Source organism: Carassius carassius, chromosome 46 (genome assembly GCF_963082965.1).
Source record: "Carassius carassius chromosome 46, fCarCar2.1, whole genome shotgun sequence".
In the NCBI taxonomy this organism is placed as follows: Eukaryota; Metazoa; Chordata; class Actinopteri; order Cypriniformes; family Cyprinidae; genus Carassius; species Carassius carassius.
This window is the reverse complement of record NC_081800.1, coordinates 17,054,941-17,078,911: the sequence shown is the minus strand read 5'-3', so window position 1 is coordinate 17,078,911 and position 23,971 is coordinate 17,054,941. Positions and strand designations below refer to the sequence as shown.

The 23,971-nt window shown below is 37.0% G+C and overlaps 1 protein-coding gene across 5 annotated transcripts in view; it reads left to right on the top strand.

The window, feature by feature from the left end:
• Window positions 1-14,670, top strand: part of LOC132129356 (sodium channel protein type 8 subunit alpha-like) — a 54,521-nt gene extending 39,851 nt beyond the window's left edge. For all 5 annotated transcript variants that reach the window (XM_059540915.1, XM_059540916.1, XM_059540918.1 and 2 more), the window contains exons 21-27: window positions 5,844-5,966; window positions 11,610-11,894; window positions 11,973-12,026; window positions 12,099-12,236; window positions 12,361-12,465; window positions 12,563-12,833; window positions 12,956-14,670. In XM_059540915.1, the coding sequence (XP_059396898.1) occupies window positions 5,844-5,966; window positions 11,610-11,894; window positions 11,973-12,026; window positions 12,099-12,236; window positions 12,361-12,465; window positions 12,563-12,833; window positions 12,956-14,100 (2,121 nt within the window). In that variant the 3' untranslated portion in view covers window positions 14,101-14,670. The remainder of the gene's footprint in view (window positions 1-5,843; window positions 5,967-11,609; window positions 11,895-11,972; window positions 12,027-12,098; window positions 12,237-12,360; window positions 12,466-12,562; window positions 12,834-12,955) is intronic.
• Window positions 14,671-23,971: the final 9,301 nt, after the last annotated feature.

Sequence of the window (23,971 nt, the reverse complement as noted above, 5' to 3'; positions counted from 1 at the left end):
ACATGAAGTGAACCAGCCTGAAAATACTTGATTTGCTTAACATGATTTCAGCTAACAAAGCTAAATTTATAAAACAAAATTGTCAGATTTTATTTGCTGATTCAAAAAGTCTTGACAAACAGCTTTGGATATTTGTCTTTTCCCATTCAAGTAGATAGGAGCTGTATATCTTTTATCTATATAGAAATTAGCTGCAAATAGGCGTTACCAAGATGGCCGTCGAGTAGTCTCTGGAATCCATGGCAGCTTTCATTGGCTAAGGCCCCGCCCATGAGGCCGTTTGACAGACATGTCAAACAACCAATCACAGTTTGTTTTATTCAGCATCACATTTCAGGGTGTGAAAATGTCAGCACAATAACAGATTGGTGTGTAAAACTCACGGACATATTTTAAACATTCTATGCCATGAACTCTAATATTTCACATACCTGTGAAACTCCAGTGTTTAGTTGACCCTGATAAGCATTTGTAGTCACAGTTGTAAACACTACGACTTTCTTCTTTCGTGAGAGGGTTTGGTGGCATGGCATCTTTGTTTCCAGGTGGAATGTTAAAGAAATTCTGTTGAATTCAACCAATCTGATGACGACTTCGACGTCTTTCCACTTTTGTGTCCCATATGCATCAGAAGTTTAGCCAGCGGTCTGTGGGCGTAATGATTTAAAAATAGCTGAAAACCGGTGAATTAGTTTCTTTGAGCTGTCAGTTAAAAAGGAAAATGTTGTAGAGGAGGAGAAGAAAAGACAAATATCTGCCCACCATTCTGTTTCTATGCAGATGTTTCAGGGCCATAAACAGGATGGATCACTTTGCAACAAGATGTGAATGTTTTGGGCAGAGAAGAGTCAAATATGATCTTTCAAATGAAGAGTAAAGCTGTGTGTTGGTATGCAGGGGTGAAGCTTGAAGGAAACATGTTGTGCTTATCTTAAATATAAATGCTTATTTAATATATTAATTATGTCTAAATCATGTTTTTTTATAAGATTACATCATCTCAAGATCTATCACCCGTGCATAGCCTTGCAAAATGCTAGATTTTGTGTGACCCTGAGATGCTTGAATATCTACTATCAAGAATAATGATAAATGATAAATCACCAGCACTGTGCAAATAATTGTAATTTTCTTGTCTTCCCCCTTTGTATGTGATTAATAGTGAGTTCGTTTAGCAAAATGACAAAGGCCATATTCTCCATTATATGGTTTAAGTGTTGGAATGGAAACAACTAGTCAGTCTATCAATAACAATGATTATTGATCTAAGATATTCAAGCACATCTCATTCTAAATGAACCTTGTTTCTAATTCTTGCACATGTGTATGATTTCTACAATTACATGTTGATGATATCAACAATATGATATGTGTGGCCTCTGACTGGTATCATTTTCTGCCCTGCCCTTAATGTGGGAGACTCACCAAGTGTAACATGCATTTTAGAGTCCATTAATAGTTATGAGTGCAATCAGTTATTCCATAAACACAGAATATTATATATTCTATAACAAACGACTGATGCTAATTTTAGTTTAGTTTTTAATAATGAATCAAATTATTTTATGAAAATATGTTAAGTTGTTGATGTATCTAAAATGCTCACACTTGGACTCCAAACTAAGGGATTCAGAGGAATGTCATGTGGATGTGCTTTTCTCATGATATGTGGAGGACATTACAATTGCAGTGACCATGTCACGATACGAATTGATTGTATGTGTGTTCTGACCTCGTTCCTGAAGTAACCACATTTTAACAGAACTTGAACACCCAATACTGTTTAATGAGCCACTGTGGGATATTTTTAGATTCATCTATTTGATGTTCTTTAATGTTATACTATATTTCCTTAAATGTGATCAAAGGTTTTACCAACAGTGTATACAAAATTTGTACAAACCCTTCCAAAAGTTTCCTACTGTAAATATATTAAAACGTCATTTTTGATTAGTAATATGCATTGCTAAGAACTCATTTGGACAACTTCAAAGGCAATTTTCTCAATATTTAGATTTTTTTTGCAACCTCAGATTGCAGATTTTGATTGCAAATATTGCCCTTTCATAAAAAACCATACATCAATTAAAAGCTTATTTTTTCAGATTCCAGATGATGTACTAATATCAAAACCCTTCTGGTTTTGTGGTCCTGGGTCACATATAACAAGAAATGTATACATAATGACAATGGAATCAAAGCCTGATTCCTCATTTAGAGCTGATGCTGTATTCCATTCCAACTCAGAAACTCTGTGTTTTACTGCTTGCAAAAGTTAAAAAGAACTTGACTTTACTACTGTACTTCCACCTTAGAATCTTATGCAGAAACCTGCTGAGATGCTGGAGTATAACATCATGCAAAAACCATTCAAATGTCTGGTGTCAGATTTTTTTTTATATGCCCTTTAAATTTAAAAGTGTCTGTCAGTAAATACATTTGTAATGTTATAAAAGATTTATATTTCAAATAAATTCTGTTCTTTTGAATTTTCTATTGATCAAAGAATCCTGAAAAAAATACTATGATTTCCACAAAAATAATAAATAGCACAACCATTTTCAATAGTGATGATAATGAGAAATGTTTCTTGGGCACCAAATCAGCATATCAGAAAGATTTCTGAAGACCCTAGTAATGGCTGAAAAATTTTTTTTTTTTTTTTAAATTGTAAATTAAAATTTACATTTTAATAATATTTCACAATATTACTGTTTGACTGTATTTTTGATAAAATAAATGTAGCCTAGGTGAGTATAAGACACTTCTTTCGAAAATATTGAATAAAGACCCCAAACTTTTGAATAGTTGTGTACAAGGAGATGTACAAAATTTGATACTGTACATTTTTAAATTTATGGAAATTAAATGTGTAAATAAAGTCAAATTTCTTACATCAGGGTAAAATTTGTTTGCAGATAGTACAGAACATGGTAAATAATGAACATTTATGAATTATCTAATCATAATTTTACATGCACAGTATCAGTTTATCCTCCAAAATTTGGTTAATATTTGGTTAAATCCATAGATTTCCTATGGATCAAATGATGGAGCATGACATGAGCAACGTCATCCATACGTTAGATTTACATGGAATACATTAACTGATAAAATGTCTTTCTTGAATGCAAGTTGCTTTTGAAAAATGCATCTAACAAATGCATAAATGTATCTTTCATATGTCTTAATTTATACATCATCTCATTGCCAGGCAATGGAATGATTTTTGTTCAGAGATTAAGATATCATGCAGGAATATTCCAAATCTGCCTTTGAATGGAATGCAGCATAGCACATAGTCTGACCAGTAGCTGACTGAGGAGTCATCCCACAGCTTAAAAAAAAAAATTCTAATTTGTGAGTGTACTCTGACCACAGTCCATACCCACCCTTCGTCCATCAACCCCTACTCCTCAGTCCTAATCAAGGCTGATGGGAGCTATAGTCCTTCATAACTATTCCCTGGGGTGCTGGACTAACACTTGTGCTAGTTGGGAAGAACTCCATATCCCAAGATGGATCAAAAGTTAATTCCTCCCTCCCCCACTCACACCTGCTCTTCCCTTCTGTGAGGTAGTGCTGAGATTTGTTGATGTTGAGGACATGCAGCAGATGGTGAGTTGTCCTCCTGACTAGTCTGTACTCTGTTCCTCCACTGTTCTTTGCTTTTGCTTTTATGGGTGTGATGCTCAGAGGGCTTTCACAAAGGACCGGCATCATATTTAGTATGTTTGTGTTCCCATGTACTTTATGTTTATATACTGTATATGTTCCATTAGTTCCTATGGTCTGTCATACTATATCTGTGTCATTAGCCATACAGCTTATTATTTGACTATGCTCATATTTTGAGTTATATATATATATATATATATATATATATATATATATATATATATATATATATATATATATATATATATATGTATAAAGGGATTGTGTAAGTTATGATCCATTCCCAAATTTGTATAAAATAATACTTTATTTATGATTAAATATGGTTATTATGTTGTTATCTTAAATTTATTTGGGGAAAATCACATAATAACCAAATTATCCAAATAATGGTATAAGTGAAAAAACATCAGCCATTTTTGATTATTTTGAAACTGTTCAATTTCAGTTGACTTTTTTATTTTATTTTCTGTATCCATTTGGTCACAGCCACACATCTCATTGACCTTGCCTTGCAGAGCGAGAGTGCTGGCAGATGAAGAAAGCTTACACTGCGGGGCCATCTCAGCCGGCTCAGGGGGCCCCGGGGCCCTCCATAAAGGGGCGCTTGTGGGTTCCGACTGAGGCTAAAGGTGACAATTACCCCAAAGATCACATGATCTGTAAATGAAGGAGAAAGCTTTATTACACAATATCTTCTAAGAAGTACTCATGTTGTGAAGAGTTACAGAATTTTTATAAAACTCTCATGAAATCTATTTTGAGGAAAAAATGGCAGTTTTTTTATTATTATTTTTTTAATATGTGAAACAAAAATGCAGTTCATTTTAATTGATGCCACCAAATCAATAACATTTTTCAGGAGAATTCAAGAGTGGATTTTTCTGTGCAGAGATACCTTTTGAAGACCGCCACTAATTCTTGGCTTGTGGTTCCTAGGATGTCAGCTAGCATAGATTCTTCAGTGAAGCAATATAATAGCCATTCAGAATAAAGCTTTCACCTTTAATAGAATCCCCTCTGTAAATTGGTTAGCTTTCGGTGTTGTGGACTTTGCTGTGTTTTTACCAAGTCTCTGTCAGTGGTTGGTTTGAGGTGTGCAGGTCTGTTTGTATACCTTTTCATAGGGGTGCTCAAGCCCGGTATTCCAATGCCACTGCCTGTTTATTGGCATTTTTGTTTCTGAACTATTTTTTGATGATCTTGTTTGCACCAATCCTTTGCATCGAGACCTTTGACGCATACAATATAATCAATACGGTTCTCTAGAGAGCCATTAAGATGTTTCTGACCTTTCTGCCCTTTACACTTTATCCTTCCAGATAGCATGGAGGGTGTTTACTTTTCCACAATGGATGGCATTTTAAGTAACCAGGGCTTGGGTTCCCACATAGTGATTTTTGTCCTTTCGGTGCTGTCTAATTTCCATTTACTATCTGCGAGCCCCTGATCTCCCCCTCCGCTGTCCCATTACTGTGTCAATGTGATGCTCTTTAAACTGTAAAATCAATGTAATTTGCAATTTGGCGTACATGTTTACCTGTATTCTTTGTCACAGGTTCCATTAGTTTGTCTGTCTTAAATTAAATGGGATTTAATGCGTCAGCCAAGAGCAGCATGGAGAGCCAATTTTAGAAGGGCAAGGGTAAGGTTCTTGCAGTATGTTGGGATGTTTTTTTTTTTTTTTGATGCATCTGCAGGGGTCACCTCTGTCTTCTCAACCCCCCCCCCCACATCCCCAAGGCCCCCTAATGTACTTCATCGGTCGTGCGTTTTGCACTTCTTTGTCTTCTATTGTTAGAGTCTTATGCTTCACTTTCTCTGTCTCTTTCTTTCAACCAAAAGTTTCTCCACAGGTGTAAGGAAACTCAAAAGGGTTGGTGACCTCCTAAAACTAACAGAGCACAAAATCCTGGGTTTATCATCTGCCTCTAAACCCCTGTCTGTTCCTAAAACCAATACTAAACATGAGTCTTTTTCTCTCTCTCTCCTTCTTGGGGATATATACATGTATAAATGCAGTGTTATATATGTATATACCCATCCAAACTGTTGTGTATGTGTGTAAACCAACGTTCCAGCAGCTCTAGAGGCCATCACTTTCCTCAAGAGCTTTCTCCCGTCTAACAGTATGGATCCTTTTTTGCTTCTCTGTTTCTGTGTAGGTGTCTATAATCAGCCTTATAGCTAATGCGCTGGGCTACTCCGAACTAGGGCCCATTAAATCACTCAGGACACTAAGGGCCCTGAGACCCCTCAGAGCATTGTCACGTTTTGAAGGGATGAGGGTAAGATACAAAGCTATAGAGCTGATCTCTCTGCATGCCCATTCAGCAGTTACAGCATGCTAGAACTGATCGAAAAAATAAAACGAACAACAAGGACCACCGAAACCATAACAGGCGATTTTTTTTTTTATTAAAGACAGCCAACAATGAAAAGGACTCACTCTTTTCATGTACACCTCTTCTGTACCCCATTAATGATCCAGTTATGATGCAGCTGAAATAACTGTGGAAAATAGGATGTGAAATGCATCTACGTTCCCTGATTTAACTGAAATCGGGTGTATGATTGACTGCTAGTTAAGTAATTGTCAGATGTATCAAAGCTGCCTCATTACAAATAATATTTCAAATTGGCCCTGGAGGAAACAATAGCATGATTAATTATTTACAAAACCAAATGCAACACCATTCGATTCCCTTCTCATTTCACACAGCATTTGATCTGCAATTGGCTGTTCATTTGGCCTGACTCAATTTCTGCTTTAATGAAGAGTCCCCTTCCTGCCATTTCCCCTCTGTTACACTGACCCTGGCTCTCAGAGAACAACCAGCAGCACAGAACACTTTACCACTGAGGTCCCCACTTCACCAGTACTACGGAATACTAGATATTCTCTTACCCTGATGACTCAGAGCACATTTAATATACTTGACTCTTTGCTAAGCTCCACCCCCTTGGTTACTGTTACTCATTCACTGCGAGTGTTTTTAAAATGTAAAAAGTATCTTTTATCTATCAGCTATCTAAAGAAATTTAATTAGGCAATTAAGACTTTGAATCAAAGAAAGAGTTCAAATAAATTTAGGTAAACATATTTGCACCTATAGTAATGTAAACTATTTAGTTACTGTGTTTTCTACTACTATGAATCAATATGTAAATGAATTCAAATTAATAATAATCACTTTAAATTACCTTGTGACAAATTAAGATGTCCAAATTAAAGTTGAACACGTTCATTTGAGGAATAACACATCTTATAATAATATCATATGTTAATAATATTATGACATAATAATTAGTATTTTTAAATAAATCCATATTTTTATTCAAGGATTGATCAGGTTGATCAAAAGTGACTGTAAAGACATTATTAAAATTTCTGTTATTTGCAGAAATTTTAGTTACAGTTACACTGTTTTTACAGTTACAGTTTTTAGTTACACTGTTTGTAACATTGACTATAATAAGAAATATATAAATTGTAATAATATTTCACAATATTACTATTTTTGCTTTATTTGATCTAGATAAATGCAGCCTTGGTGAGAATAAGAGACTTCTCTTAAAAACATTAAAACATTTCTCAACCCCAAACTTTTGAACAGTTGTATAATTTCTTTAAAATTTCATTTAGAAATATCTAAACTTGCATATCTGCCATTGACTTTAATCACAAAAGAGCCAAAGCTTAATATCATATTGCAATAATTGCTAAGGTATAATTGATCAGTGACATTTTAAGACGTTTTAAGACTTAGCAAAGAGTCAATTGGTCAAGGTGAAAGAAATGGGTGTAAGTGACATTTAACATCTAAGTTACAGTTTCATTATTAACAACAAACGCCTGTCAGTGCTGAATGTTTGAAAACATGTAGGTCATCCATAGTCATCATCCTAAATTTGGCAAATATATGTACTTTACACCTTTGATGGTTGTGAACAGTTGCACCTGGTTGTTGTCACTTTCAGTTCTCTGGACTGGTTTCCCTGAGCTTCTGTATCCTCTCAACCCCCCTCACCTCCTCCCTGCCCCTCATCTGCAGCACCGTGCAGCGTTCTCCCAGCCTCCCTCCCTCCATTTCACACTGTTCACTTCAGCCCATTTGGCCCCAGGCTGCCAAGCCCAGAGCAGCGTTGAGGAACCAAGCCACCGGAGGCTCACCTCACCCCTCTCTGCTTGTCTAGGATCTGCACATGGAACTGTTAAAAAGAGAAACCCTGAGTGTGAGAGGGAGATATTTGCTAAGTTTCTGTATCTCTCTGTATTTTCCAGCTGGTTTCCAGTTGAAGCCTTTAGCAATGTGGAGTGGATGGCTTCTTTTAGATTTGATTGGTTTGGACATTTATAATAGTTACTAGTCAGTGGTTTGCAAATTGTCCACACAGAAGCTTAGGAAATGTGCAAGACCATGGAAGTGAGAAGTTTGTGTAGATTTTACATCCAAACAGAGTGAAGCGTAAAGGAATCAGAGAAAAGAAATCTGTGATCTCACACTGCTGTTATGACTAAAGGTATGCCTGGACCCAAAAATGACAGTTTCTCAGTTATCAAATTTAATGCTGTATTTGATGCTATTTCTGCCCTTATGGACTGTATACAGCTACTAACAGAGCTCCAGACTTCAACTAAAATCGTTGAAAATGTAATTTAAAAAAACAAAACAAAAAAACCATGACCACTAATTTAAAATCTAGTCACCATTGGCAATAGTCAGGGCACCATTGCATCCATATGCAGTTTTGTTATTTGTAATCTTGTTAGAGCATGGGCAAAGAATATAGTGGCAGCCATGTCTGTTCTGCTTTGAAAATCTGATTTGTGAACTGGTTCTTTTTAATGAGTTTAAAAATTATTTCAAGAAATGAATGTTCTTGTGAGATAGTTGTTTAAATAAGACTTTCTCAGGCAGTGAATTGTTCTGGCAATGAGATCCCTTGCTGAATCACAAATAGTATTTCAATCTGACTGTTAATGACCCAGGACATGTTATTATATTAATTAAACAATTTAAATGTATCATTTGTTTGTATTTATTTATTTATTTTATCATAGTCAAAGTCTCTTGGCTCCTAAATAGTAGTGAGTAGCTAGTTATTTTTATTTTAATCTGGAGCCCTGTTATACTATTTTATGGAATTTTATTTCATAGTATTTAGTCATTATTTTATTGTCTTCTGTCTGTTTTCTATTTCTTAAAACATTTAGCATTGTACTTAAGTTAGACTGTCATTTTTGGGTAATAAAAAATTGTGTTTTCCTAGATTTGTTCTGTTTGTGTACCTGTTATTGGATTCACGAGGGTGTGTGAAATCAATTTTATGTAACCTGTAGAATCATATAAGTCAAAGTACAGAGAGAACGATGAGTTCTTACCCTAGTGAATAATTGATTTCAATGATCATCAACTGATATGCTGTTAAGTTTTAAATTAGAGTTAAAAATGAATAAATGACTTGATAAGGAGATGCAACAGGTGGAGAGATATAACCAGCTTAGGCTGTGGTATGTCTGCAATTTACTTTTTATTCTGGCCGATTCTCTGGCCAGATACAACACACCCAGTATAGTAATTAATTATGTATTTTTGATTAACTAGAGTTTGATTTACTTTATTCAATTATTAGCCTAGTTTTTCTGTACCACAAATCATTTATTGAACACCAGCCGGCTTTAAACAGTGGACATCTCTCCACTGCTGCCTCTTCTGTCCATTTATTTATTGATTTAACGGTTCTTGAGATTGCACAAAGATGTCATGTAACACGCATGTCTTGTTCAATTGCCAATGCACATTATGCACTTTTGAAAGCCATTTTCCCTCACTTTGATATCTGTGTTGATTCTCACAAAAATATTTTATGTCTATGTGACATTTGAACATGTAGTCTTTATTGAAAGATGGACAGTGATTCTCTTGACAAGTGCTTTTTCCTGGGGGGGTCTTTCAATCTTCAGCACTCCAAATTCTTACTTATTCTGTCATTATTACTTGTCCTGTATTTTTCTGTATTTCTCATTTTGAGTAAGTAAATCAGCACTCAAAAACATCCGCTAAAGTCAGCCTGGTCCCCTGCACTTGCTGAGAGAATCCTGCCGTCCTCTGTGCTTCTCTGTGTGTTCAAGGGGGGAATATGGCTCCACTTTTCAGTATGTGAGAGATCTGCATGCTCAGCTGCCTGCCTGAGAGCTGCGGCTCGGCTGCCTAACACAGTTACAAGCGTCTCCTGGCACGCTCTGCTCATCGCTAATAACTGATGGGCAATGTCCTGACTGGGACAGTGGGGGAGGGGAGGGATGTGGAGGCAAATGGGTTGTGGGGAGGATGGGTTCATGTATTTAAAAAAAGGTTTTAATTTACTCAAGCTTGCCAATGCAATGTTAAAGTAGTTGGGTGGTGGATTGTAGTTTTAAGGATGCAACTGCTTTGGGGATGTAGAAGTTGTTGTGTGAGTCTGTGGCATATTTGTATGGTAGGGGTTGCATTCATTTTTATTAATATACTGCTTAGTCAGAGAGTTACTATTTATGACTGTAGTCCTGGAAGACCCCAGCAATGTGCATTTGACAAGTAGGACTTTATGACTTTTCTCAATTCGCAGTATTCATAAAACACTAGGCAAATGACCTGCAGTTTTTCACAGATATTCTGAATTGTGCATCTGATAGACACTTTACTGCTCAACACCTTATAGGTCACGTATAAAAAATCCGCACAACAGAGCAAACATGGTGCATGCAGTATGTCTTGTATGTATTGTATTCAATATTCATACTACATGCCTGCATCCTTACTACATGCCTGCGTCTGTTAATACAGTACGATCTATATTTTCTGCATCAAAAGCAGTATGTAATTTTGGATTTTTGCATCTACCCACATTATGCAGTGTTGGGATAATCCAGGACCAGAATAAAGAAGCACCTATTTAGGAAACTCTTTTCTTTCTTCTTGAAACTAGTATAGGCAAGGAATAGTATTCACAATGTAGAAGTCACAGGCCACCCAAGGAGGGGATAGGGGGATGTTATTTATGCTTACAGCATGGCCAGTAAAAAAAAAGAAAATTCTAAATTCCACCATTACTACACTAATTAATTTATATTTATGCCAAGAAATAACCAATCAGTTTACAAATCCGCCTTAGTTAATTGCTCCACTCATGAATATTAATGATATTCAAGAGACAGAATGAGTTCCTTATGAATTAATAGTCATGAACTAATCTCAACTAATCACACTGAAGTTTTGAAACACAGTATTCTTTTTAACATTGCTATTTTTTCAAGTAACTCAGATTACTCTTTTCAAGAAACTAGTAAAGTAACATATTACTACAAAAGTACAACAAAATATCTGAGTTACTTTTTCAAATAATATTCATTGTTTTCCCATTTATTCACTGACACCTCTCCTGTCCTTGTATTGACATAAATTGGGAGTGAGGTGCAGAGGGATTTCCTTCTTCCTGAGGCTTATAAATTACTCTTTTGGTTTGAAAGGTCCTTTACAGTTGAAATCGATTTACAATCAGGCTATTAAAGGCTAAATTTTTTAATTGTCTGGCTGCCGTCTATAGCTAAACAACAAAAAGGTAGCAAAAGCCAAGTGAAGAATTATAGCAGGAACCTTGGAAACATTTTTAACATAAAACTGAAACAAAATTAAAGACAATAAAGCTGTAAAGCAATTTTCTTGGATGGCCATGTGACTGAAATATGAATCAAAGCTTAGTTTATAATTTGTTAATATTTTACTGTGTGAGCAATGTGTTCATAGTGTTATTCTTTCTTTGTTGTGCCATGCAAATATGCAGCCACAAATGTGAGAGTGTTTGAATGTGTTTCTGTGTTTGGGGATTTGCTGGGCCATTTCTAGTCCCTTACACTATACTGCCTTGTCTGTCCTCCTCTGCTCTAGGTGGTAGTCAATGCCTTGGTGGGTGCCATCCCTTCCATTATGAATGTCTTGCTGGTTTGCCTCATCTTTTGGCTGATTTTCAGTATCATGGGCGTTAACCTGTTTGCGGGAAAGTATTACTACTGCTACAATGAAACGGAAAAGGCATACTTCGAAATTGATATAGTCAACAACAAAACAGAGTGCTATGAGTTGATAAATCAGAACTTCACTGAGGTGCGCTGGAAGAACGTCAAAATCAACTTTGACAATGTGGGTGCTGGTTACTTGGCTCTACTTCAAGTGGTGAGTTAAATGGTACTCTGGCTAAAGAAATATGTTAGTGTTAAACACTGATATTAACTTTCCCTTTATACTGCATAGGCAACCTTTAAAGGATGGATGGACATCATGTATGCAGCAATTGATTCACGAAAGGTGAGATGTTTGTGCAATCTTTTCTGCCACCTGAGTCAAAGTACCTGTATAAACTATCTTTCTCTCCTTTAGGTGGAATTCCAGCCAAAATATGAGGAAAGCATATACATGTACATCTACTTTGTCATCTTCATTATATTTGGCTCTTTCTTCACACTAAACCTCTTCATTGGTGTCATCATTGATAACTTCAACCAGCAGAAGAAAAAGATAAGTCTTCACCTTTTCTCTTCACGTTAAATTATTTGTTCTTTTGCATTTAAACAAGTGGTTTTCATAGTACATTTGGACTTCAGTTGAGTAGATGTTAACCAAATATCGTTTATGACTATACTTTGGAGGTCAGGATATCTTTATGACAGAGGAGCAAAAGAAGTACTACAATGCTATGAAAAAGCTTGGCTCAAAGAAACCTCAGAAACCCATACCCAGACCCCAGGTACATCACTGATAAAAAGAATGATATTTCACTTATTGAACTTACTTGAACTGACTTTCCTAATCTCAAATCTATGCTAATTTCTTCTCTTCTTTAGAACAAGCTCCAGGGGATGGTGTTTGACTTTGTGACACAGCAGGTCTTTGATATTTCCATCATGATCCTTATTTGTTTGAACATGGTCACCATGATGGTTGAGACAGATGATCAGTCAGATGAGACTGAAAACATTCTATACTGGGTTAACTTCATCTTCATTGTGGCCTTCACCACTGAGTTTGTCCTGAAGCTGTTTGCACTGCGTCATTATTACTTCACCAATGGTTGGAACATCTTTGACTGTGTTGTGGTCATTCTCTCTATTGTGGGTAAGTGAACAATGTTTAATTAACTTCCATTTTGTTTGTCAGTTAGGTTTTGAAATACAGTGGTATATGTTTGGCTCATTTTGTCATCTTCTGCTTCTTAATTTTAATCACCCGAACCACAGGTATGTTCCTGGCTGACCTGATTGAGAAGTACTTTGTGTCACCAACTTTGTTCAGGGTAATCCGTCTGGCTCGAATTGGACGTATCTTGCGTCTAATCAAAGGAGCAAAGGGCATTCGGACCTTGCTGTTTGCCCTGATGATGTCACTGCCAGCCCTGTTCAATATTGGCCTTCTGCTGTTCTTGGTCATGTTCATCTTTTCTATCTTTGGCATGTCAAACTTTGCCTATGTGAAGCGAGAGGCTGGCATAGATGACATGTATAATTTTGAAACATTTGGGAATAGTATGATCTGCCTGTTCATGATAACCACCTCAGCGGGGTGGGATGGCCTTCTTGCTCCTATTCTCAACTACCCACCGGATTGTGACCCGAATAAGGAGAATCCAGGTACCTCAGTGAAAGGTAACTGCGGAAACCCTTCGGTGGGCATCTCCTTCTTCGTCATGTACATCATTGTCTCATTTCTTATTGTGGTGAACATGTACATCGCCATCATTCTGGAGAACTTCAGCGTTGCTACAGAGGAAAGTGCTGATCCACTTTGCGAGGATGACTTTGAGTCCTTCTACGAAATCTGGGAAAAGTTTGACCCCACTGCCTCCCAGTTTGTAACCTTTGCCAAGCTGAGCGACTTCGCTGACACTCTGGAGCACCCGCTGCGCGTTCCCAAGCCCAACACTATAGAGCTGATCGCCATGGACCTGCCCATGGTGAGCGGCGACCGTATTCACTGCCTAGACATCTTGTTTGCCTTCACCAAACGTGTGTTGGGTGATAGCGGCGACCTGGACATGATGCGGGAACAGATGGAGGAGCGATTCATTGCTGCCAATCCTTCCAAAGTATCTTTTGAGCCCATCACCACCACTTTGCGCCGGAAGCAGGAGCACATGTCTGCTTCGGTCATCCAGCGTGCTTACCGTGCTCATCTAATTCGGAAAGGCTTCATCACAAAGCGCTTACTAAGCAGCAGGCTGGAGAATGGTGGGACCAATCAGGAGAAGAAGGAGGGCACACCTTCTACTGCCTCGCTGCCATCCTACGACAGCGTGACCAAACCCGAGAAGGAGCAGCTGGAGGAGATTGACAGCAAGGACAAAAAAGTCAAAAACCAAAAAGATGTCAAGGAATCCAAGTGTTAGGAAAGATGGAGACCGAACTCTTGAGTCGAGACTGAAACTATCTATTCCAACAAATGTATAGAAAATCATTTGCAAACAAAAAAATACAGAAATCTTTGGGGAACAAGGTTGTTTACAGACAACAAATGCACAGTTGCAACAGGAAAGCAGCTTGGTTTTTAACAGATTTAAAGATGACCAAACCAACCTATGAGCTTACTGTATTAAATTTGAGCTCAGTGACCAAGATTTTACTGTTCCAACTGCAGCCGAAAGGCACTTACAAGGAGAAATAAAACAATGACCTATGGTAGACATCTTTGATAGGGACCACCTGCCAAAGGACAAAGCAGTACAAAGCAAGCTCATAAGATGGATCCTTTTGCACCACCCATGCGTGGAGTTCAGCATTCCTCTACTATGGACATCCCTTTCAAACACTACACTGCCGAAATCCCACGGAAACCTCCCGCTCATCCCAGGAGGAATCTGGGACATTGTATTTTAACCGTAGGAGAAACAGTAATAACAATGTTAACTCAATCATGTGGAGTGTCCGCGAAAAAAAAAAGAACAAAAAACAAAACAGAACATTATGCAAGGGTTTTCAGTTGTTGTGATGAATATCTCACATTATTTGACCCACAAAAAGTAGGGAAAAAAGCTCAGCCCATGTCTTTCATCTCATCTCTTTGTTATACATTATGAAAAAATACATTTTATACATGGGCTTTCACATCGATACTGGGTTGGGAACTTACTCAGATCGAGTTCCTGGTAAATAAATAATTAAATGTGCTTGTTCAATGCATAGAAATGACTTGCATGGTGGCATGTTTTGATCAGGAATCATGCATGTATAATCATAGTCCACTTGACACTGCTACTCGAACCACATCAATGGCTTGACCATACATTTGATACTGTCCACTAGCTATTAAATAGATATAGCTGGGAAATGATTGGTCAATAGCAACATATTTAACTACTGGCTATGACAAGTATACTTCTACTTACCCCTCGTAAAGCTTGCTTCCTGATTAACCGATTCTCACACCATGTGCGTATTCTAAGGTGGTCGATCAAAGCCATGCCTTTGTTTGGATATACAAGGTGGCACCTGCACATTCACACACCCGTAAAAGGTGTTTCACTGCCCTGGACTTGAGAAGTTGGAATGAAAATTTGGGGAAACGATTTCACTCCAATCAAATCTTGGGTTAATAAACCCTGATTTGCTTTTTTGCACCAGCAATATGATTCAACTGCCCAACAATGTGCAGCTGAGGCTTCAGTAGGGCCTTCAGTAGATCTTCAAAAGGTACAACCACCATGCCATTTAAACCCTTCCAATGCTTTGCCAGGCCTCGGTGGGAGGTGATCTCTTCGATTTTCCTGGAGGTACTTGTCTTCGTGTCAGCACATACTCATGTTTACCATTTAAAGAGGTTGTCAGTTGTGTAAGCATCTTCTTTTGTCTTAAATATGTTGAGGAAAGCCCTCAAAAACCATTTTGAATGCATCCTGAAGACATATGATAGCTTTCTCCCTGATGAATGAAAAAAGTGACGGATGTATATTTGTTATAGCTTGGATTATACATGTAAATTGACCTTACACAGCAGAAAAACAGGGGAGGCGTCACTTTTAGAATGAAATGATGATGAGTACTTGTGTTGTCTGATAGCATGCAGTTTATTTTAGCCAGTGATGGTGATACTACAAATTGGCTCAATGTTACCGCTTGAGCAAACTGCCATCCCTTCTTGCTCTGGGGGCAATAGAAACTGATTTGATTTTATTGTTTCATTATCTCTCCTATTCAGTAAGGATGAATGCTTATTTTGGTGTGGGTTAGCACAGTGTGAGGTGTTAAGGTTTACCACAGATAACATAATACAATGCTAATACACTGGTATAGGGTTATGAAAGATCATATGAAATCTCAAACTGCTGGGTAAATATACGTACGCCACCCGAGCCAAAGTGCAGGAGAGCACACCAGTTGACAAACCCAATTCCTCTACCTTTCAGACCTGTAGGTCTGCTTACTGCCTGAGATCTGTAAATCAGTGTGGGTACTGTGGACGTAAACAAAACAAATTACGCCTGGTGAAACACTTTTCCCCCCAACTTCCATTTTAGTTCAGATGTGAAATGGCAATTCACTCTCACTGACTGTATGACATGTTAATGTATCATTCAGTGTACAGGAGGGGGCTATGATGTACATGGCACAATTGCTGAAAAGAATGAACTTTTTGAGGAAAACTATAAGCATTGTAATGTATTATTTTCTTTTAAATGGCATGCTTTGTTGTGGGTTTTGTAAATACAGAATTTTAAAGAATTACTGCTATTAATCTAATAATAAATTATAACGATGATCTAGAATGGCTTCTATCTGATGCCCTTGTCACATATTTTATCTTTTTTTGTTTTTCTAACACATTTCACTTTTATTAAAGGGAACTGAATGATATAATGTATTAAGAATACACTATTGTACAAAGACTAATATATATATATATATATATATATTACGTGCACTTGAATGCATATATATGCACCATCCTGCCTATGGACATTGTGTGTTCACCCACCTGAGCCTGAAAGTCTAAAACAGTCACAGAGCAGTTCATGTATTCAACTCTAAAGGCCTCCCCGAACACTTCAGTGCCGGTATTTGCGGGCCTGAACAACAATTTTGTATGCATTTCGTATTAGGTTTTTATGTGTTCAGTTGTCTTTATCTAGTGTTACTTCACTAATTGTCGTGTGCCTTTTTCTGCATTTTCTCCATGTTTCTACATTTTCTGAATTGCATTTCACTGCAATTTTGGAGGATGGTGCCATATTTAACATTTAGTGGGTGACGGGGGGAAAGAGGAGAATTCAAAATGGAGCACAATGCAAATCAGGGACTATTAGTCTGAACAAGGTGTCCGGTGAACAAGAGGAACACTGAAACCAACCAAGAAAACAAGGCCACTTCTTCCAGATTTGATGTGACGAGAACTTCTGATGTTCTGTTCTCTGTACTTTGTGTATCATCAAAAAAAAAAAAAAAAAAATTATAGCTTGCTTTCAACCTTTTGTGTTCTTACCATCTTTGAAACTCACTTTTGTATCAATATTCAGTTTCTGGACTTCCATTTTTAGCATGACTAAAATGCTTTCCATTTTGCTGAAGATTTCAAAAGTGCTTTTCAAACTTTAAGTTTGAACTAGTTGTTTTGTTTGACACAGTGTTGTAGGAGGACATATAATGGTGTGTATGGCACAACCACTGGAACTCTTAGTAAGAACATATAAAAGATTGTCTTCATTTGAGCACGAACATTTTTATTAACAATAAAGTAGCTTTTCAGTTGCACAGAGTTGTCACTGATTTTGTTGAACATGAATGAGAAGCCAGAGACACATTTAGTGCACACATGACATCAAGAAATAAGTCCTTAATCTGCTATGTTCATAACTGCCCCCCCATAAAATTAACACCTTTTACATTTTATTTATTTATTTTCTAATTTCATAATTCTCTGCTCTTAAAGTTATAGTTTACCAAAAAGTGAATTTTTTTGTTCATTATTTACTTCAAGCTGCAGTCGTAAGTTTTGCCTCTTTGTCGCCATCTCTGTTTGAAAACCTCAGCTGTGTGCAGCAATCTCAGCAATCGCAGCTGTGTGCGGATTTATCTTGTAGGTTGTGTGGCGGCACAGCTCCAGCACGGATGAATCTAATGTTTTGAGGAGGTTATGTGGCAATCAGTCACCACACTGGTGTGGATATTGTACTTTCCACTCACAGATTATAGCCTACATCTTGGAATATATGACTCAGATATGCATTTTCACTTTTTTTTCACAATTTTTTTCATCTGAACAAGTAAATAACAAGTCTTGCACGTTTGTTCTGACCAACTGAGAAAAAAAGCATTACAATTATCACCCTAAAACCAAAAAAGCTAATTATGCTGCCTTTGAACTGGTTGTCTTTAAAATAAAAATCTTGTGTTAACCCAAACTAAAAATAATTTAATTTCATTCACATGTGTTTCATAAACACATAATGCTTTCTGGATTACAATCCACCATAAAAATAATACATTTAATTATTCCAGGTGCTATAAACAATCCGCCACCTGCAGGATCCTCACATTCGATAATGCCTAGTAGCCGGGACAACTTTTTTATGTTTACAGAAGTGACGTAATGACGCAGTGCCATGCTCAAATTACCCGCGAAAACCTACCCCTATCACTCAAATTAGAAAATATTATAAGCTTAATGTTGTAAATTGGCCTAAATTAAGGCTATAGTTTCAAACACTGGCTGGTTATGTACTTGTTCAAATATTGATTTTGGATCCTTTTTAACCAAAGCCAAGTTACGGACTGCAGCTTTAACCTTGTTCTAACTGTTCCAATCCTGTATGCATTTCTTTCTTCTGTTGAAGACAATAAAAGCTCATTCATCTGGTTTTGCCCGTCCAAATTAATCAACAGGGTCCAAAATGAAAAAGTGTATAAAAATACAGTTATCATTTACTTGCCCTCATGTTACTTTCTTCTGTGTAACCCAAAAGAAGACCAATTTGAATAATGCATCTCATTCTTTTCCTTAGAATTACAATAAATGGGGACTAAAGCTTTTAGGCTTAAGAAATGTTTTAAAAAATAAATGTGGTACATATTTTATATTGCAAACCATTTGTAAACACACAATAGCTTTGAATGATAAATTTAAATTTAAAGGGGTCATATGATGCTTTTTTTTAAAGATCTATTATTTTGTGTATTTGGTGTAACAGAAAATGTTGACATGTTTTAATGTTCAAAAAAACATTATTTTTCAAATGCCGTACATTATTGTAGGTCCCATATGTCCCGCCTCTCTCAAACGTGAAAACATTATTTTTCAAATACCGTACATTATTGTAGGTCCTCTATGTCCCGCCTCTCTCAAACCCAGACAGGGGCAGTCAGCTCTGATTGGCCAACTGACCCAGTGCATTGTGATTGGCCGAACACTGCAAGCACTAGCACTCGTCAGAAATGTAACGCCCCTTTCCATAATTGCGAGCTTCGTCTTTCAAAATAAATGTAAAGACAGTTAATAATGTCATTAGTTTTAGCGTCAGTTCAAGCCCGAAAGGGGAACAGAGTCGCATAACAGACACAGTGATGAAGCTCATATGTGTTTGCAGTACACAAGCCATTAGTTCACCTCAAGACTGGCAATGTACGCTACCAAAGCAAATAGTGTAAATTTTGATTTCATTAAGACTTTAAAATGTTATTCTGACTGATTACTAATCTGAAGATGTTAATTAAAGAAAAACTGTTTTACAAAACTCTTTTTGACGGCACCAGCCCTCATTCACTTGTTTATTTATATTGAAAAAATAGCCAAAAGTGACAATAACAATTTTTGTTCCTTGTGAGAAAGTCGGTCAGAATTTTAATTCATTTTTTAAGAAGATGCCGAAACGGAAAAGGCCGGAAATTAATCAGAGCCAAACACAAAGAAGCGTGGCTGCTGCAAACGGCTCTTATTTGATCATAAATGTTTCTACCCTTTCCTCGCTTGTCCTCCATTTCACAGCTGAGCAGGACTCGTGCTCCCCTTTCTGCAAGTCACATGGCTAGCTCTCTTGTTTCCCCCCTCCTTTTACTCATTTCGCCAAACCTTACGATGCATGCTATCCCACCCCCATCCCACCCGTGCAACATCAGCCATGCATGATACAGACCTTAAAATGTCTGTCTCACCTCCCCCCGTTTCAGTTTGTGTGAGGAGAGGTGGAGACGGAGCGGGGAAGACAGAGAGGAGAGAGGGCGCGGCGCAGCACTGCAGTGCAGATTAATGAATGCGCCACTGGTGGCTGAGTCAGCAGCCCACTCCCAGCTTGGCCCACTGCCTGCACCAACTGTGTCTGAGGAGGAACAACATGCATGCAGCCAACACACACACACAAACACATACACATACAGTCAATATGTCTCCTGCCTGATTGAAGAAGGGTCTTTTGCTTTCGGTGTTTTACTGGCCAAATTACAAATGTGCAGTTTAGTTTTCAGGTCTAGGAAGCTTACGTAGTTTGGAAGCTTGACTTGATTCTTGCATGATCTTACATGCATAAAAGTACTGGTTTTTCAGACCAGTTTTTGAATTAGCTCACTGCTGCATGTTCAGCCATCATAGCTATTTAATAAAAACAGATAAAGCATGTTATTTTTTATTCCGTCAGGAGCAGTCTGGTACACTACAAGCCAGCTGCTGTGATTTATGGTCTGGAGCTTTCAGAATCCACCTGGAAAGAGAGTCCAGTGAATCAATGAAGTGGGAGGAGAGGACACCACCCGAGCAGCACTGGAACTACAAATACAATGGAGAAACGACTGGATGTTGTAGGCATACTGAATGAATATAGTGCTAGATTTACGTCACAGTCAGAGTGTTCTTGAAATGTCCACATAATTCCACAAACCAATGACACACTACAGGCTGCAATGGTGAAACATATTAATTTATTCCTCTTAAATCATAGGCCTACTTATTTCTGTGAATTATTATCTTTTGGGAAGATAAGTCAGCCTTGGTCTTTTGAATGTTTGATTGACTTTACACATTGACTATGTATAAGGGTATGTTTATGAATGTATAGGTCTATTGTTTGAAGGATTTTATTTTGTTGCTTCAAAAAGATTGCACTTGAAAAAGACACATTGCATATTTAATAAAGCTGGAGCTAGAGAACTAGTTCAGGCAGCACTTAGCAACCATCAATCCTTTCACTTGTGATTTCTGCACAATGTTCCACTTATAGTTCACTTACATACAGGCCTGCATGACATATCCCTTATATTCAAATATAAAAGTAGGAAAAATTTAAGAATTTGAAACCCACAAGTAGCTTGAAAATCATATTAGTCACATAGTTCATATTTGTTCTGTACTTTACAGCTTGTAAGTTAGTGTTTCATACAGCTCGTACGTTCACAGTGGAGTGGTTCATAGAGTTTTATTTTAAACTTGAACTCAAGTTCAAATACAGTCAGTTTTGCTTATAGTTTAAGGCACAGTTTTGGGACATTCTAAAATGCTTAATGTGGCTTAATGTACCATAACAGTGACATTGGAGGCCCAATTCGGTATTAGGCCTAATAAACACTATTCTAATTACAATTGTAATATTAATAATAACCTTATTAATAGCACTATCAGTAAAGCAGATAGCCATAATACAATGTTTCTCCCCCATAGAAAATCGTTAGGATATAGAAAACAGTTAAAGGGTTAGTTCACGCAAAAATTAAAATTAGCCAATAAATTACTCACCTTAGGTGTACATCACTTTCTTCTTTCAGATGAATCCAGTCAGAGTTATATTAAAAAAAATGACTTTGATCTTTCAAGCTGTTTAATGGCACTCAGCGGGTGTTGCAGTGTATCAGTCCAAAAGAAGTTAAATAAAAAGCACCCATCCTTAATAAAAAGTGTCTCACACATCTCCAGGGGGTAAGCAAAGTCCTCCTCTAGCGAATCGATGCGTTAGTGTAAGAAAAATAGCCATATTTAAAATTTAATAATCACTTTAATCTAGATTGCAGTCGTACACCAGTGACGCACAGAAGCAGTGAGTATGGGATAATTGTCATTTTTGGGTGAACTAACTCTTTAAGGGCGGCCATGGACAAAGACGTTATAGGCTAAAACAAAAATATGGTACACAGTTTATTAATAAAATATAGCCTATTATGCACAGGAAAGCAGACAAGCCCAGAATAGCTATAAACAACCCAAAACCTAATTTAAAACGAAACAAAGTATGGGCTGACATACCATTCAACCCAAATCCAAATGTTTCCATATTCGCAATATATTTTAAACTAAACCATTATCAAGATGGGAAAAAAATTCATAATGAACAAAAATGTTGCCGCACTGGAGTGGATCGGTGTTCACGATGTATGGCACAGACTATAATACAGATTATTTAAATTGACTGTGTAACATTTTATCTTTATTGGTGATTCTGTGTTTTATTCTAATAATGAACCGTCCGTGCTGTTTGCAATGAATAAACATAATAAATAAAAAATCTAATCCCTGAAACATAAAATAGCCTACTCCGTCACTTACAGTTGGGCATAATTTGAAAATGCAAAGTGTTAGAAGTTTAAAGATTCAATAATATAAAGATTATTATAAATTTTATAAAACGAACACTGTTACTGTACGTTCTTATTTCGCTCTGGAACCTACGAGAATGCAATTTTCCCTGAATATTCAAAAGACTGCAAATGTGACATTGATTTTATATAACAGTTCAACAAAAAAGCCAATATTAAGTGTACATTTTACTTTTTAAATGAAGCCTACATTTTAAACATAATATTGTCAATATTGTTTGTTATAGTTTACAACAAAATAATAGTTTGAACGAATTCCGCAACAGAACTGATGTGCTTCTCCAAGCGGTGTTTGTTAATGAATGGAACTGCACCTTTGAATGATTCGGAGAGTCAGTAGTACTGATTAATAACCCTTTCATAACAACCATTTACTTTGTTACTGAATGAATGAATGAATGAATGAATGAATGAATGACTGAATGCTTCTCCTTGCTTATTAGACAGTGACTTGCCGCCACCTGCTGGCTATTTTAGTTTTGTATCTACAAGTATCACTTCGTTTTTTGTCATCATTTATTGCTTCATTTATGATTTATTACAGTAAATATGCACCTGTAAATCAATTTAATGGCAAAAATATTGTTCCTTAATGGAAAAGGTGTGACTGCAGTCTAAGTGGGGGTAATGCTCTAGGGTGTATGCCATTGTAAAAGGTTTGAACTACTGGCTTAATTGATTACTGTGTTGATTGCCTGTAGTATAGGCCTATATTGGTCCCACTTTATATTAAGAGTCCCTAAGACCTGTGTGCTTGCATAGTAACTAGATGTGTACATAGTATGTAACCAAAGTATACAGTAATTACACATTGGTGCATAGCATCTACAGCTCTAATGTTTGTGTAACTACACTTAGGTAACAACCATTGAATGGTATGTGTAAGTACAAATGTGTAACAGGACATTGGTAACAACACTGTTTGGTAATAAAAGTACAAATGTGTAACGAAAATGTTACACTTTATATTCGATTTATCATGTAATTACTGTGATGTTACACAACAGCGGCCAGTAAGTTAGGCTTTACATAGAAATTGTGGTTGGTGTCCAGAATGTTACACTTTATATTAAGTGGATACCATGTAAGTACACTACAGTGGTGCACCAACTCCAACTCGAGATCCAACTCCTCCTACTTTACATATCCCTAAACCTACCCATCTCCACCCCCTGGATGCTACTTCACCTTTAAACCTACCCATCTCCACCCCCTGAAACAAATGGTTCCAATTACTCTTATACACATTGTTGTTACAAAATGTAATTAAATATGCCCTGTTACACATTTGTACTTACACAAACCATCCTGAGGGTATGGGATGAAATTAGACTCAAAATGATTAAAGGGTTAGTTCACCAAAAAATGAAAATAATGTCATTAATATCTCACCCTCATGTCGTTCCAAAACCGTAAGACCTCCGTTCATCTTTGGAACACAGTTTAAGATATTTTAGATTTAGTCTGAGAGCTTTCTGTCCCTCCATTGTAAATGTGTGTACGGTATACTGTCCATGTCCAAATGATTCAGTTCAATTTGGTGAACTGGTTCAAAAAGATCCGGTTAAATCGAATGATTCATTCGCGAACCGGATATCACAAACTGCTTTGTTTTGACCTCGCTCACAACAGACCCGGAAGAGAATACAATGATGAATAAAGTCGTAGTTTTTGTTATTTTTGGACCAAAATGTA